We start from the raw sequence: 13,561 nt of genomic DNA, 5'->3' as shown, positions 1-13,561 counted from the left end.
CTCCCAGGTTTATTTTCTGGCTCTGTCTCAGGACCTAAAATAAGCCATGTTTGTCCCGTGTGCCCATGTGCACACCTGCCTTGGCACGGGCTGGGTGAACGTGAGAAAGCTCTGGGCTCCCTGAGGGGGCAGCAGGTGTGGGGGCCCTGGGAGCGCTGGGCCCGCTCCATCCTGAGGAGGGGGCACATACCGTCGTCAGGACCATGAAGGAGTTGGACCTGCCTCTGGGTGCTCTTTAGGGCCAGGGGGATGTGTCTGAGGGGCTGGTGCTGGCTGGAGTTTTGGGGCTCAACACCCACTTCCCCAGGGGCTGGAGGAAGGCAAGGGCCCCCTCCACACCTGGACCTGGCTCATCTCACCCCTCCCCTGTGCTGCCGCTGAGAGCAAGGGTGGCACCATCCTTGGTGCAAAACTCTCCCTGCCTCGGGTACCCAGGAAAACGACGGGAGGCGATGCTGTGCCAACATCTGTCTTTAATGGCTCGTGTCTCTGGGCCGAGCTGCCGCACCCCTCTGCGTGCACCGCACCAGGCTCTCTTCTCAAGGGGAAAGAGCTTTTTTAATTGCTTTTGAACTGTTTCACCTGCAGAAAAGCAACATGGGACCCTTCCCATCCCCTTTCACCCCGTCCTTGCTGCCTGACGAGACGAACTGAAGCGCAGCCGGGGGAATTTTCCAGTCTCTGGGATTGCAACACCAGGAAGCACGAACGGCCCCACGCTGCGACTCCTGCCGAGCTGCCGCGGGGGAGGTCTGGAGGTGCCAGGAACGTTATGAACACAAGAAGAGCACAGCCAGATGCTGGGGGGTGAAGGAAAGCTCTGCAATAAGTTAATTTTTAAAGAGTCTGATGCCCTGGGGGCTCATGTGCAGGGCTGCCGGCTGTCCTGTGGCCCCCACGGGGCTGGGCTGGATCCCAGGAGGTGCTGAGCCCCCAGCCCCATCCTCAGCCCTGACCCTGCCCGCTGTGCTGGGGCCGAGCCGCCCGTGGCCTGAGAGTCCCTGCCCCACCGCTGGGTCTGTCCGGGCTGCCCCAGGGGAGGCGGCGCGGGGCTGCGGTGCGGGACAGGAGCCCCTCTCCCCCATCCAGACCTACTTGAGGAAGACAAGCAGGAAGAAGGTGGAGACGATGAGGACGAGGATGCCGGTGGCGAAGCCCAGGCGCAGGTTCTCCATGGAGGCGAGGGGGGGCTGAGTGTCCAGCAGCAGCCCCCGCCCCGGCAGCCCCAGCACGAAGGCGCCCGCTGCCTCGGAGCTGCGGCGGAGGCCCCAGGGGGACACCATGCTGCTCACTGCAAAGATGGGGGCGTGAGCCGCACACGCCACCTCCACGGCCATGGAGTGCGGCGTGGCTTGGCGAGCAGCTGAGGAGGCACCGCTGCCTTCTTCCTCCTCCTCCTCCCCACGCGGGGTCCCCAAGGCTGGCATCACCCCGGGACCACCCAGAGCGAGCTCAGGCACCAGCGTCACCATCCTGCAGAAGGGGCAGCTGACGAAGGCGACAGCGGTGGCGTGGCACACCAGCTTGCGCAGGCAGCTCAGGCAGAGGGAATGGCGGCAGGACAGCTGCTGGGGGGCTCGGCCCCCCCCAGCACCCCGATATGCCTCGTAGCAGATCCCGCACTCGCCGCCGGTCTCTGGCCCCACCGCCATGGCGCTCCGGGGGAGCGCAGCCCGGCCGCCACAGCTTTTGAAGCCGGGAGGCGGGTGATGGCCATGCCCTGGGAGGTGGGGGGGGGTGAGGGCAGCCACCCCCTGCTGAACTTCAGTCCAGCCCTGGGGCGCTTGGTGGGCACTGGACCGGCACACGCTGCTGCCCTCAGAAAGCGGCTGCTCCCGCCTGCCAATAAAACTACTTTTTTTTCCCCATTTCCCTTTACAAATCAATTATGTGCTTATTATTACCCAAAGACAACGCACGGGGTTTTTAATTATTATTTTGGTTTAGGATGAGCTCACCAGTGGGGGACACCAGTACCCCATCTCCTCCCCCACCCCAGTGCCTCCAGTCACGCTCAGCTTCATTCCGCACCAAACCTGGGGCCTGTTTGTCACCCAGCACAGGGGACAGCCCTGGCCACCCACCAGCACAGCATCTCGGGGTTTGGGTCCTGGTTGTGCTGAGCAAAGAGCGGCTGCAACCGCTACAGCCCCTGCACGGCTTGAGGTTGGATGTGGGCAAAGGGCAGGGGTGCCTTCCCCCCCCCCCCAATTGAGTTTGTATCCCCGCCCACCCCCAATCACTGCGAACGCCTGACGGCAGCCTGGGGTGACACAAGGCACGGCTTGGTGGGGAGCGGGCGCATCCCCAGGCGACGCGCCAGCTGTTGCAGCACGGTGTACATGGCTGAGCGCGGGGCTGCGGGGGCCGAGGGGCCGCCTGGCACTGCCGACGCGCCGGGAAAAGCTGGCACTTATTTACGGGCAGGCAGCGGACCTTGCCCTGAGCTCCTGTCACTCATTACATCCTGCAACATGGCCCCGGGGCATCGCTGCTGCTGAGCAGGTCCCGGGGCGGCTGGCAGACCCAGGGCGTCCCTCCTCCCTGCCCAGCTGGACCCGCTGGGCTCCCAGCGTGGGCCCTAGGGGAGCGGGGTGTGGGAGAGGCTCCCATGGGACCTGCCACCTCTGGGCTGCTTTGCCACGCTTCATCCCCTGGCAGGGCAGCAGCTGGCGCCTTCCTCCTCCCTGACCCCAGGGAAGGCCGAGCCCCTCCACTGCCCGCACCCTGCCTGGGCAAGAGGGAGCAGGGAGGGGTGCAGGTAGGTGAGCCCCCCGAGAGCCTCCCTGTCCCCATTCAGGCACCCCTGCCAGGGGTCCCCTCACTGTACCCCAATCGCCAGCTGCTACCGCGTGGCCCCCTTGCCAGGTCCCCACCCAAGCACCCAGCAATCTCTGGCTGGGACCTGCCAACACAACCACTGAGGGTGCAACGGCGTCTGTCCCCAAAGGGCTCACCAGGGCCCCGCGCCCCGGCCCCGCGCTGCGGCACGTCCCCCGGGGTTTCCGCACACCACCCAGCCAGGCCCCTGCACATACACCCCGCAGGGATGCTTGGCACGGCCACAGCACACGTGAGGTGGCCTCAGCAGACGGTCCAAGGCCTGCCCCAGCCCAGAGGTCCCCAGGGCTGCTCTGCAGCAAGCAACGCCCTCGGAGAAGGCCAAGATCCTCATATTGCTGCTGGTTTGACAAGGGAGGAGGTGACACTGGGACAGCCGGGCACGTGGCAGCTCTGCCACTGCTCTGCAGCCCCCGGCTTTCAAGTGTCCTCCCCTTTCCAGAAGGAAAAAGGCAGCAAACAACCACCGGCAGAAACCAGCTGCTTTTTAATAGCTTTTCCTGGGTGAAGGGCTGTGGTGGGGCCTGGTTTATCTCTGCATTTTACAGTTCAAGGTCAAGAGACGAAAGACTGACTGGGATACTTATTAATGCCAATAGAGAACTAACCGCATGCCGATGCACCGAGGGCATGCAGAGCTGTGCCGGGCCCAGCCCCAGCCCACCCGCTCGCTCGCTGCTGGGCTTGTGCTGGCTGTCGGACAGCAGCAATGCTTTCTGCTCCCAATGTGTGTCTTGTGGCTGAGAGATCCCACTGGGCTCCTCTGGCCACAGCAGGTCCCTCGAGTCCTGGACTGGGGGCCATTGCAGACTCTCCCCTATAGCAGGACAACAAATTAGGGGTCGGGGAGCTCCTCACTCCGCCCTGGCACCGGCTGCCTGTGGCTGCAGCCCACCAGTGCCCCAGACACGCTCCCCAGAGCTTTGGCATGACATGGGTGCAAGGCACTGCCAGCACCCCAGAGCATCACACACCCTGGCCGCGTCCTTCCATGGGAGATTCACCCACCCCTGGGCAACAGCGCTCGATGCGGGGCACGGCCGTGCCCCAGCCACAGCGGTGGAGCTGCAAGGTCACAGTGGCTTTGGAGATGGCACCGCGTCCCTGCTGAGCAAGGGGCATGTCTGAAGGCAAATAGATTAGCCAGAGAGGAGGGACACCCAGTTCCATCACCCAGTGCTCCCAGGCAAGAGGACACTGGGTGGGAGGGCAGGCAGGAGGGGACGCAGATGAAGCGGAAACCCAAGGCAGAGGCTGAGAAGCCATCAGGGAATGTGGAGGGTGCTGAGACTCCTAGGTGCAGCCAGCAGCCAGCCTGTGCATGGGGAGGCCAGTGCTGGTCATGCTGTGCGAGTGTCTGTTTAACACTGACATGGAGTAGAAGAGGGACGCTGCCCCAGGAAGGGGTGACCGAGGTGGTGCCGCGCAGCCTCGCCTTCCTCCACCCTGCCTAGCCACTGTGGAAGATGCGGATGCGCTGTGCGATATCCTTGCGGCACAGGGGGCAAGTGTGCAGCCGCTCGCAGCAGCTCTGGCAGCAGCAGACATGGCCACAGGGCAGGAGAACCATCTGGGTCTGGGAGAAGAGAGAAGAGAGGACACAGAGTGTTGCTGTCCTGGAACACTCATCCCAGCACCGCCGTACTCCAGCACAGGAGGCAATGGGGCTGGAGGAGACGGGGATCACCCAGGGGTGTCACGGCATGGGAGGCAGAGCCCTGCACCCTGATCCCCATCACTGGACACAGCCCAGTGCTGTGCACGCACACGGGGCTCGGGCTGTGCGGAGCACAAGCGCAACGGGCCTGAGGGAAGGGCACAGGCCAGGGCTGGGCCGAGCAGCGCTGCGAACACTTCCCGCGGCTGCTGTGCGGACAGACCAGCACAGCAGCTCGGCAAGCTCTTTCCCAAGCCTGCAAGGAGCCCTGCCCTGCCTCCCTCCCTGCTGCAATGCCTAAGCCTCAGGAGCTGGAGACATGAGCATCCAGGCGCTGGCCAGGGCCAGGCTGGGGTTACAGACATGGGGGGATGTGCTGGACACTGCCCTCACCCCACGCCCTGCTCCAGCATCACGTGTGTGCCAGGGTCTCACCTCCCGCTCCATGCAGACAATGCACTCCGACTTCTTCTCGTCCCACTGCAGCAGCGGAGCCGTTGGGACCACAGGGCTCGGAGGCTCCTCTAAGGGAGCACTGGGTTCTGGGGCTACAGGGACCTCAGCGTCCACTGTCCTCAGCAGCTCTGCAACCACAAGCAGGAGGTCTGAGCACCAGGAGAGCTGCCCACCTCCCACCCACCCAGCACACATGGGGATGGCTGCAAGCAGATGGGAACTCAGGGCTCCAAAAAATAAGTTGTTGGGACGAGTGTGACAGTGCACCCTGAGCTCTGCCACTGCTCCCTGACTTTCCCACTCGCACACCAGCCTTGCGTGGCTCTGCTCCCCAAAGAGAGGCATCTGGCCCCACAGATCTCCCCGCTCAAGGCTCAGGTACCTGCTGCAAGCGTCAAAGACCAGGTGGAAAAGAACTGGTGGTACCTGGGATCGTCTTGGCCACAGCCAGTATCTCCTGAGCTCGCTTGAGGATGGCACGCTGCAGGCCTGCCTCCGTCACACCGATCTGCAGTGCAAGAGCAGGGCCATTAGTTCTCGGAGGGGAAAGGAGATGCATGTCCCCAAGAAGACACTGCAAACTCTTGGGCCTCACTGGCAAGTCCCAGACATGCCAAGGGACGCACCTCTGTCGGGCAACAGATAAGGGAATTCCCCAGGTGCCATTTTTACTACAAAGAGCATCTGAGGGATGTCGAAAGAGGGAACCAGGCTACAGCTCACCCTTCAAGTGCTCTGGGAGAGCTCTTGCATACTCTGACACGGCACAGAGCGGCACTGGCACCTCTCCCTGCCGGGAGGTGACACACCAGGAACGCCAACACTCCCTCCTGCCAGACCGTGGGCATAGCCATGTGCACGGCCGGGCTCAGAGCAAGGGCTCAGCGCAGTCAGTCTCGTCCTGCACTGTGTATCTGCTGTCTCGTACCTTTTCCAGGTCACTGGCAGTCATGGTGCTGAGCACTTGCAAGGATATTCGGTGGTGTGCAAAGACTGGCACGTACTGTTCAGCAGACAGCTCGATTAAAAGGTTCACCAGCTGCCTCTCCAAGCCCTCCTCCTGCAAAACACAAGGCAAGCTCCCAGACTTCGCTCGAGAGAAAGCACGGGGACAGGCAGCAGGAAGGCTGGCATCGCGGCCAGGCGCTGGGCTCATTCCTGCCCTCTGCCCTGCACAAACCACTGTATCCCTGAAGACACCAAAGCTCAGAAGCCCAACAGCCAGAGGAGCTTTGGCCCTCAGCATTTACGAGCACAACTCAGAATGCTGTATCTTGGGAAGAATGAAACATAACCATTCTGGCAGCTGATGTCTGCAACAGCACCTGCTTTACAAACTCAGGCTGATATGCATCATGGGCAGAGCTCAGAGCCATCCCTTTGTGGCCACCCCCGTGGATATTTTAACAGCATGAAGTCCCTGGCTCAATATGTTAGGGCAGTAACAGGCAGGAGTTGCTGCATTCAGATTTGCTGGGAAATTTGGGGAGCCCAGCAGAGCTGTTCATGTGTTCAGCTGGAACAAAAAGCCCTGCCTGGAAGGTGCTCAGAGCCCTCTGCTCCTGGCAAGCAGTCGGATGGCAGGATGGCCGCTCCTGCGGGCAGACAGCTGAGATGTTGGCTCCTTACAGACCTGGGCAGCCCCATAACCTCCAATATACAGGCATGCTCAGAGCACAATGGCTAAATGCAGGGCAGCCCAGGGTCTCCCCCGGCTTGTCAGCCTGGGTGAGGGGTCTGTGCCCTGTTCCCTGCCTTAGCTGAACCTGTGGGTTCAGGCAAGGCTGCCTTCACTCCCCGCCCCATGGTCTGCAAAGCAGAGCACGGCTACAGTGAAAGCATTAACTGCAGCAGCAACCTGGAGTTTCAGGGAGAGGGGCTTCTGGTTCAGCAGGCGCTGGTACTGGATCAGCCAGTAGTTCTCCTGTTTGGTTTCGCTCTTTGCCTCCATTTCCAGCTGAAAAACAAATCAATTCATTCAACAGCCCAAGATCACGTTGCAAGCAGTATTCAGGGCAGCCTGAGTGCAGGAGGGGAAACCAACAGCCTGGGCAGGGCAGGGCCAGTTCAGAGCACTGCGATGGGCTCAGCTATGGTAAGATGGGAATTTCTGGCCGCCTGCAGGTGGGTCCTACTTTGACACCCCACAGCCAGTCTAGGGTCGTGCATCCCCTCCACTCACTTTGCCCCAGACACTGGAGCCTGGTTTCCTGAAGCTCAGGAGAGTCTGGAGGCCTTCAGGATTACAAGATCACACCCACGGCCCTTAGAGGATCGTGCTCATTCCCCCCTACAGCCCCCTTTCCTGACAGGGGAGATTGATGATGATGATGGTGCCTCATGCTGCACCAGAGTGGTGCTAACTTTGCCCCTGAGAGCTTACATTAGCACTTTCTGAAGTTAAATTAGGCTCTGGCTCTGGACACAACCCCTCAGAGCTCTTCTCTTCTCCCCGTTATTCCTGTGCTGACCCATAGGCTCTCTCCCTGCAGCCAGCCCATGCGCTTCCTCATCTACAGCACCTAATTAGGGGCCTTTGTTACCAGTATTTGTTGCAGTTCTTCTTCCCTTTGCTTCTTTTCTTTGAGCAGCTGCTGCAGCAGGTAGCCGAGTGCTTGGCGCTGCTCTGTGATCACCCCCTGCAACAGAAGGACTCTGGCATCCACATCTCCTACCACGTAGCTGCAAGCAATCACTCTGCCCCGACTGCCAGCAAAGCACTTACCATACCCAAAACAGTCACAGTAAACGTGGAAGCTCTGTGCTCCACGGGCTCTCGGCCTGGCTGAGCAGACAGCCTGAATCCTCTCCTAGCAGCTGGCATGGCAAACTCAAGCTGCACCCATTTCATTTGGTCCTGCACTGACCATTATCTGAGGGTGCCAACCCCCAGCACACGCCGGGCACCCCCAGACCACACCAGCCTGCAGCAGCTCTTCATCACTCCAGGAGAAGGTCAGTCAATGGCATTATAAGTGTTCATGGTCCTGCCCCTTAACTGAGAAAGACCACCTGAAACCAGGTCTAGAAGCCTGCAGGTATGCAGGACAGGTAAAACAACCACCTCCCCACGCCTCCGGGAAGCGTGCTTTCATTGGGGTCTCACACCAAGCATCGCCGGGTACCACGGCATGGTACATCATCACTGCGGCCACACCGCTGGGAAATGAGGGGTCAGTTGTCTCAGGAACGTCAGACCATGTGGCATCTCTGCACGGTTCAGTCCCAGGCAGCTCCTACCTGCTGGCAGGATCATTAACTGAGCAGAGGCCAGAAGTTATCAGCCACAAGGACTTCAGATGGCCATGGACAAAGGGACAAGATATTGTTCAGGGCTGACCTCCTAAAGAACTGTGGGAAAACCTTCATTGATTCGCTTCTGGACCCTACAAAGAGACACGGTCATCTGTTTAAGCAGGAGACAGGAATGCCGGCCTCTCACAGGCAAAACCCCAGAGCTGATCAGAGGTGCTTTGCCCTGATGGAGGCAGGAAAGCTCTTCTGCACCAGGACCTCCTCAGAGGTCAGAAGGACAACTAATGACACGTGGGAGCTGCTCCAGACCAGAAACCCAGGCAGCTTCAGCTAACCTTGAGATGAGCTCTCCTGCCCACCCACAATGCAGACACCCTCCTGGGATCACTCTCTTCCAAACTGACCTTGCAAGAGACCTGTGCAAACACCTCCCTTTCTCAGGGTGCTTTTGGTTCTTCCCGCTTTACAATGATTTATCAAGCTCATTACTAAAGCACCTGTATATTGGGGGAGGAAGCAACCATCTGCTGCATGGGAGGTATCAAGCACGACTGCAGAAAAGCTTCTGCCAAAGCACATTGTGGGCGCCACCTGCGCGCTGGGGGTTCCATCACAGCAGGGAACCATGGGGCTGTAGCCTGCCAAACGGACAGAGTGTATCCAGAGAGACAAAGTTCTTTGTGCCTTGATTCCTAGTGTCCAGTGCTGAAGTTGCAAATGTAGCGTGCTGCCTGCTGGGCTGCAGGTGGGTACTGGGGCAGAGTCTCGTTTTCTGCACCCCTCTGGACTCCTGTGGTCACCTAACAGGAATCACCCAAGTCCTGTGTCACTTGAACTGCATCTGCCTGGGGTTCCTCAGTCTTCCCTGCATGAACTTTGGGTGGTTGCCCACCATCAGCCCTCCAACACTGCAGCATTATACAGAGGAGCTGCACGAGTTAAGGTAGCATAACTCAAATCTTACACTTCAAGGTGTCCAGCACAGGGCTCAGAGGCAATCCTGTCTTAGCACTTACCAATCTGCTGGGTGCTCTACTCTCAGAAAGTATATGGTGTTTACTACTGATTTGGGGCTCACTAAACAGGTGACCTAACCTGGCAAATAGCACACACAAGAAAAAAACTGATGCAAAGGCGTAATAACAAAACTTAAAGCCAAGCTGCTTAAGCCAAACTTGATACTCCTCAGTGTGTGACTGCTGATGAAGTCAACCCATCAAATGGTGGGATGGTGGGGCAGAGTAGCCTGGGAGACAAGGCTTAGAAGTGGAGGGGGAGAAGTGACAGCCACCACTGGCAGGTATTTAAAAACAAAACACAACACAACAATGTAAGAAGCCATGCGATGCACAGCAGGCAGGTGTTTCTGGGACAGCCAGCAACTGGATCGCAAAATCCTTCCCCACCCAGCAAACCTGGAACTGCCTATTGCTATCAGGGCCAGCTGGTTTGTCTCTCCCCTGAAAACGCAGCGAGATGCTTAGGAGTAACAGTGGTGTTCCCACATTACCAGGACAAAGAGGGGTTTTGTGGTGTCCTGTGGGTAAGTACCCTTATGACTAAGCATAAAACCATCTGGAAACTGCAAGGAGCAAAAGAAGCAAGTGGAGCTTTTGCGATCCCAGAGCAGAGAGAGGGTGGTGGGGCAGCCCCAGAGCCCTACATACCTGCAGCGTCTCTGTGTCCAGTTCTTGCCTCTTTAACTCCAGCTGTGTCAACTGCAATAACTCTGTTTCTATTAATTTAATCTAAACAGAAGATGAAACATTTTTTACTGACATTTGAAATGACTTTAATTTATGCTCTTTTAAAATGAGGTCTAACTGCTGCCCTGGGAGGGACGGCACTGCAGAGCCACCCAGAAGTTTGGGGAACCTGCTAATGCCCTTCCGTGATGCATGCTCTTAGGGTCACTCTTCATCTTTTGCCTGAGGAGCTGCGTCCCACGCTCTCTGTCTCTCTACTCTAAACACCTTATGTTCAAATCTAGAAGCACACTGCAATGAGCTCATTCAGCCAAACCTGGTGCAGCCACTTCGGAAGGCAGCAACTGCCTGTCAAAGTCCCCCTAGCACCACCACTCGAATGGCAGATTAACTGGGGGAGGGTCCTGGTTTCTAGATGCTCCAGCAAATCCCATAGTGATACATGTTCGTTCAGGTGGGGCAACTGAGACACAGAGAGGTGAAGTGAGTTGCCCAAGATCCCACAGCAAAGCCAAGATGAGAGCCCAGCTCACCTATCTGCCAGGCCATCTATCATCCCCAGGCCATGTTGCTTAAGGTCTGCCACCGACCATGAAATTCCTGCCAACACCTGCAGCAGGTGGTACCCATGGCTCCTGCCTGTTCGCGGCCTGTGCAGGATGCTGGTGGGGTGGGCTGGATTTCAACAGTAAAATGACTAGCTATAGTATCAAGGAACAAATTCCGTTTGTTTACAGAGCAAGTGCAAGCAAGCTGCAGGGCTCTTATTGATGAACTCAAGGAATGGAGATCCACATCTCCTGGATTGTGCATGCACAATCCATAGGCTTCTAGCAGAGACTGGTCACTGAGTGACTCAATAGATTGAAGCTCTTAAGCTTATCCACCAAGTCCTGACCTGAGACTTTTCTGCTAGTGTCAGATCAGAAGAGGGAAGATTCTGGAGCACTGTGTCAGAAACCAGCTACCCATCTTCGTGCATCAACCACCACCACTTGCCCATCTTTGTGCATCAACCACTATTTTCTCCACCAGTTCTTGCTCTTCCCCCCCAGACTATCGCATTGCACCTTCTGCAGAATGGAGCTCAGAAAGGCAGGCTGAGAATGGGAAACAAAAGGTGAACGTATGGCTCAAGGTGCCATTCCGATGTGCTAGATGGAGTTGCAGTGGACTTGTGGGAACAGCAGCCCTGATAAGTACACAACCTGAAGGAAACTGTAGCTGCAATTGCAGATCACCCCCACAGAGTCAATGCACGTCTGTCCTCTAGTGACCACTCACCAGCACTTCATCCACATTAGTGCTGAGATGATCGAAGCAATAGCAATTCCACTCCTTCCACAAATCTAGAACCTGCATTGACACTCCCTCCTGTGGAGCTGGGAGACCGTACTTTCACCAGCACCACCAACACTTTGTTACAGAGCTTTTAGCAATACAAGAGCTCTTCATTTACTCCAGTCCCCGCTCTATGCTCACAGCGTTTCGATCTTCCTTAGAATTGTCTCATCGAATGGCAGTATGAGCTGAGTAGCTGGTGGCTCTTTCCTCTGTTGCTGACTCACCTGGTTCCTGATCTGCCTGTGCATAAGATCCTTCTTCACTTGTAGAGCTTCAAAGGCAGCTTTCTGCATCTCAATCTAAGGGACAGGCAAAATCCTCCTTAGTGAGGCTGTTGATGCAGCTGCAGATGAGCTAAGAAACCCTGCTACCCTGCAGCGACTTATGTACAAGCACCTGAACAGTGTTTATTCTGGGGAACAGTGCACTGGTTACACCATGACTTGGATCCCACAGGCCCAAAAGATAAAACCCACTTTGCAGACAGTCACAGAAGTTATATTCATGTTCCTCAAACACACATTTTCAGCGGCACTGAGCACCCAGGCTGTGCAATAGGGCATGGCTGCCCAGCACTCCTGAAAGATGAGCTGCAGAGGTCTCAGGTTCAAAACGAGGTATTTTAAAAGAGTAGAGGCTTTGAAAATGCTTCCTGTAGGCATCTTGCCCCAGGTCACTCAGCAAACCTGCCAAAAAGACAGGACTTCTGTCTCAAAATCCTCTCTATTAATCATCAGACCAGTTTTGCATCCCACGGTCTGTGCTGCCATCTTTTCTGAAAATTTGCTGTCTCGTTAAAAAATAAATACATTTTTCTTTCAACCACATGTCAGTTTTTTAGAATACCAGAGATTCTCAAAATTTAGTCTGTCAATATTAAATTAGTGTTAAACACTAATTTAACACTAAAACCCAGTGTTAAACAACTTTTGCATGGAGCCCAGCCGAGCCGCTGTTGCTCCTGTGCTCCTCTGATCCACTCACGCTCCTGAATGCAGCTGCTTTCCCTTGGTCCCCCCCCCACAAGCGGTTTTCTCCCTTGCCTACCTGCTGCAAGATCTGACTAACAGCTTTGTTCTGATCCAGCTGTTGCCAAGCCAAGATTTGCTGGAACTTCTGATCAGTCTCAGCGAGGCTGCAAGAAGATGGATATGCCACAGAGTTACTGCTGGGTGTGAGACTCTTGATGCAAACAAGAGGAAAAGCAGGCAACAGGGAATCCAGGAATGGAGACATTTGTCACTGAACATGGGTGAAAGCACTGCATAGCTGAAGGCTGACGGATTTAAAACCTTCTTCCCTACAATCAAACCAAACCTGCACTGCAGACCAAGCCAGAGCAGAAGCACCACTGCCTGCCTGTGCACAGCTTGAAGTCCAAACCGGGGCTGCTGCTGCCCAGCAAGCTGCTCAGGTGGTGAATTTGCACGGGGGTATTCTGCACTAGAAAGGGCATGCTGATGAAGGAACCCAGAAGACGCAGCTATATATTGCCTGCACTTGAAGGCAGGACCGTGTGTGCCCACTGCCCTCTATTGGGCAGGTCACAGACACACAAGGTTGTTTCTGTTCAGTGCCAAATGCTGCCAGATTAAAATTTCTTACCTTCTTGTAAATAGAGCGAGCCAGAACGCTCTCTGTACCTACAGCAACACAACAAGTCCTACGTATATACAAACAGTATCCTTGAGACAACCCTGGGAGGTGAGGAGAGGCGTTCTGTACTAGAGTTTGACACTGAATTGGCTAACTAAACAGGAAGAAGACCAGCCTAATTTCACCCTCCATATTTAGCAGAATGTATAAACTGCATTGTCAGCTGCTCTTTCACAGCTGTCCTGCTGCATTCCAGTGGCTGCAGAAGTTCCCAGGTGAATATATGGGAAGTACACCAGGGACTGCTGGAAAGAAAGGGACTTTACAACAGTACCATCAGCCCCACACTTCGCCCACTATACCTGGAACAGGCCTGGTTGACAAGGTCTTGCCGACGAGACTCGTAGGTCATTTGGATGATCTTGTTCTTGTAGCTCTCAGCCAGCATTTGTTGCATGGCAGCTAGGAGACAGAAGTGCTGTCAGTCTGTGCCAGGAGTGGGTGTCTACAACAGGTGTTCAACTACCACTGCTGCCACAACCACTTGCAATTAACAGTTCCTTCTCTCTCATTTCCAACCTGTCCTTGCTTTTTCCACTTTGTTTATTTCAGAGCTGGCTCATTCAGCTGCAAGAAGTGTAGCTATTTATTGGGAAATTAGCTGAGCAAACTCCACTCCGCCTGGGCTTGCATCTCTTCAGTGCTG

General features: G+C 56.3%; 1 protein-coding gene across 5 annotated transcripts in view; it reads right to left on the bottom strand.

The window, feature by feature from the left end:
- Positions 1–3,309: 3,309 nt before the first annotated feature.
- The window catches only part of LRSAM1 (leucine rich repeat and sterile alpha motif containing 1), a 28,285-nt gene continuing 18,033 nt past the window's right edge, over positions 3,310–13,561 (bottom strand). For all 5 annotated transcript variants that reach the window (XM_064469198.1, XM_064469196.1, XM_064469194.1 and 2 more), the window contains 10 exons: positions 13,218–13,317; positions 12,307–12,394; positions 11,484–11,558; positions 9,877–9,957; positions 7,498–7,593; positions 6,813–6,911; positions 5,883–6,014; positions 5,381–5,462; positions 4,934–5,082; positions 3,310–4,417 (listed from right to left, as the gene is read on the bottom strand). In XM_064469198.1, the coding sequence (XP_064325268.1) occupies positions 4,292–4,417; positions 4,934–5,082; positions 5,381–5,462; positions 5,883–6,014; positions 6,813–6,911; positions 7,498–7,593; positions 9,877–9,957; positions 11,484–11,558; positions 12,307–12,394; positions 13,218–13,317 (1,028 nt within the window). In that variant the 3' untranslated portion in view covers positions 3,310–4,291. The remainder of the gene's footprint in view (positions 4,418–4,933; positions 5,083–5,380; positions 5,463–5,882; positions 6,015–6,812; positions 6,912–7,497; positions 7,594–9,876; positions 9,958–11,483; positions 11,559–12,306; positions 12,395–13,217; positions 13,318–13,561) is intronic.

The sequence above is a fragment of the Phalacrocorax carbo genome, chromosome 18 (genome assembly GCF_963921805.1).
Source record: "Phalacrocorax carbo chromosome 18, bPhaCar2.1, whole genome shotgun sequence".
Lineage (NCBI taxonomy): Eukaryota > Metazoa > Chordata > Aves > Suliformes > Phalacrocoracidae > Phalacrocorax > Phalacrocorax carbo.
Note: the sequence above shows the minus strand (reverse complement) of the source record. Positions and strands in the feature narration are given on the sequence as shown.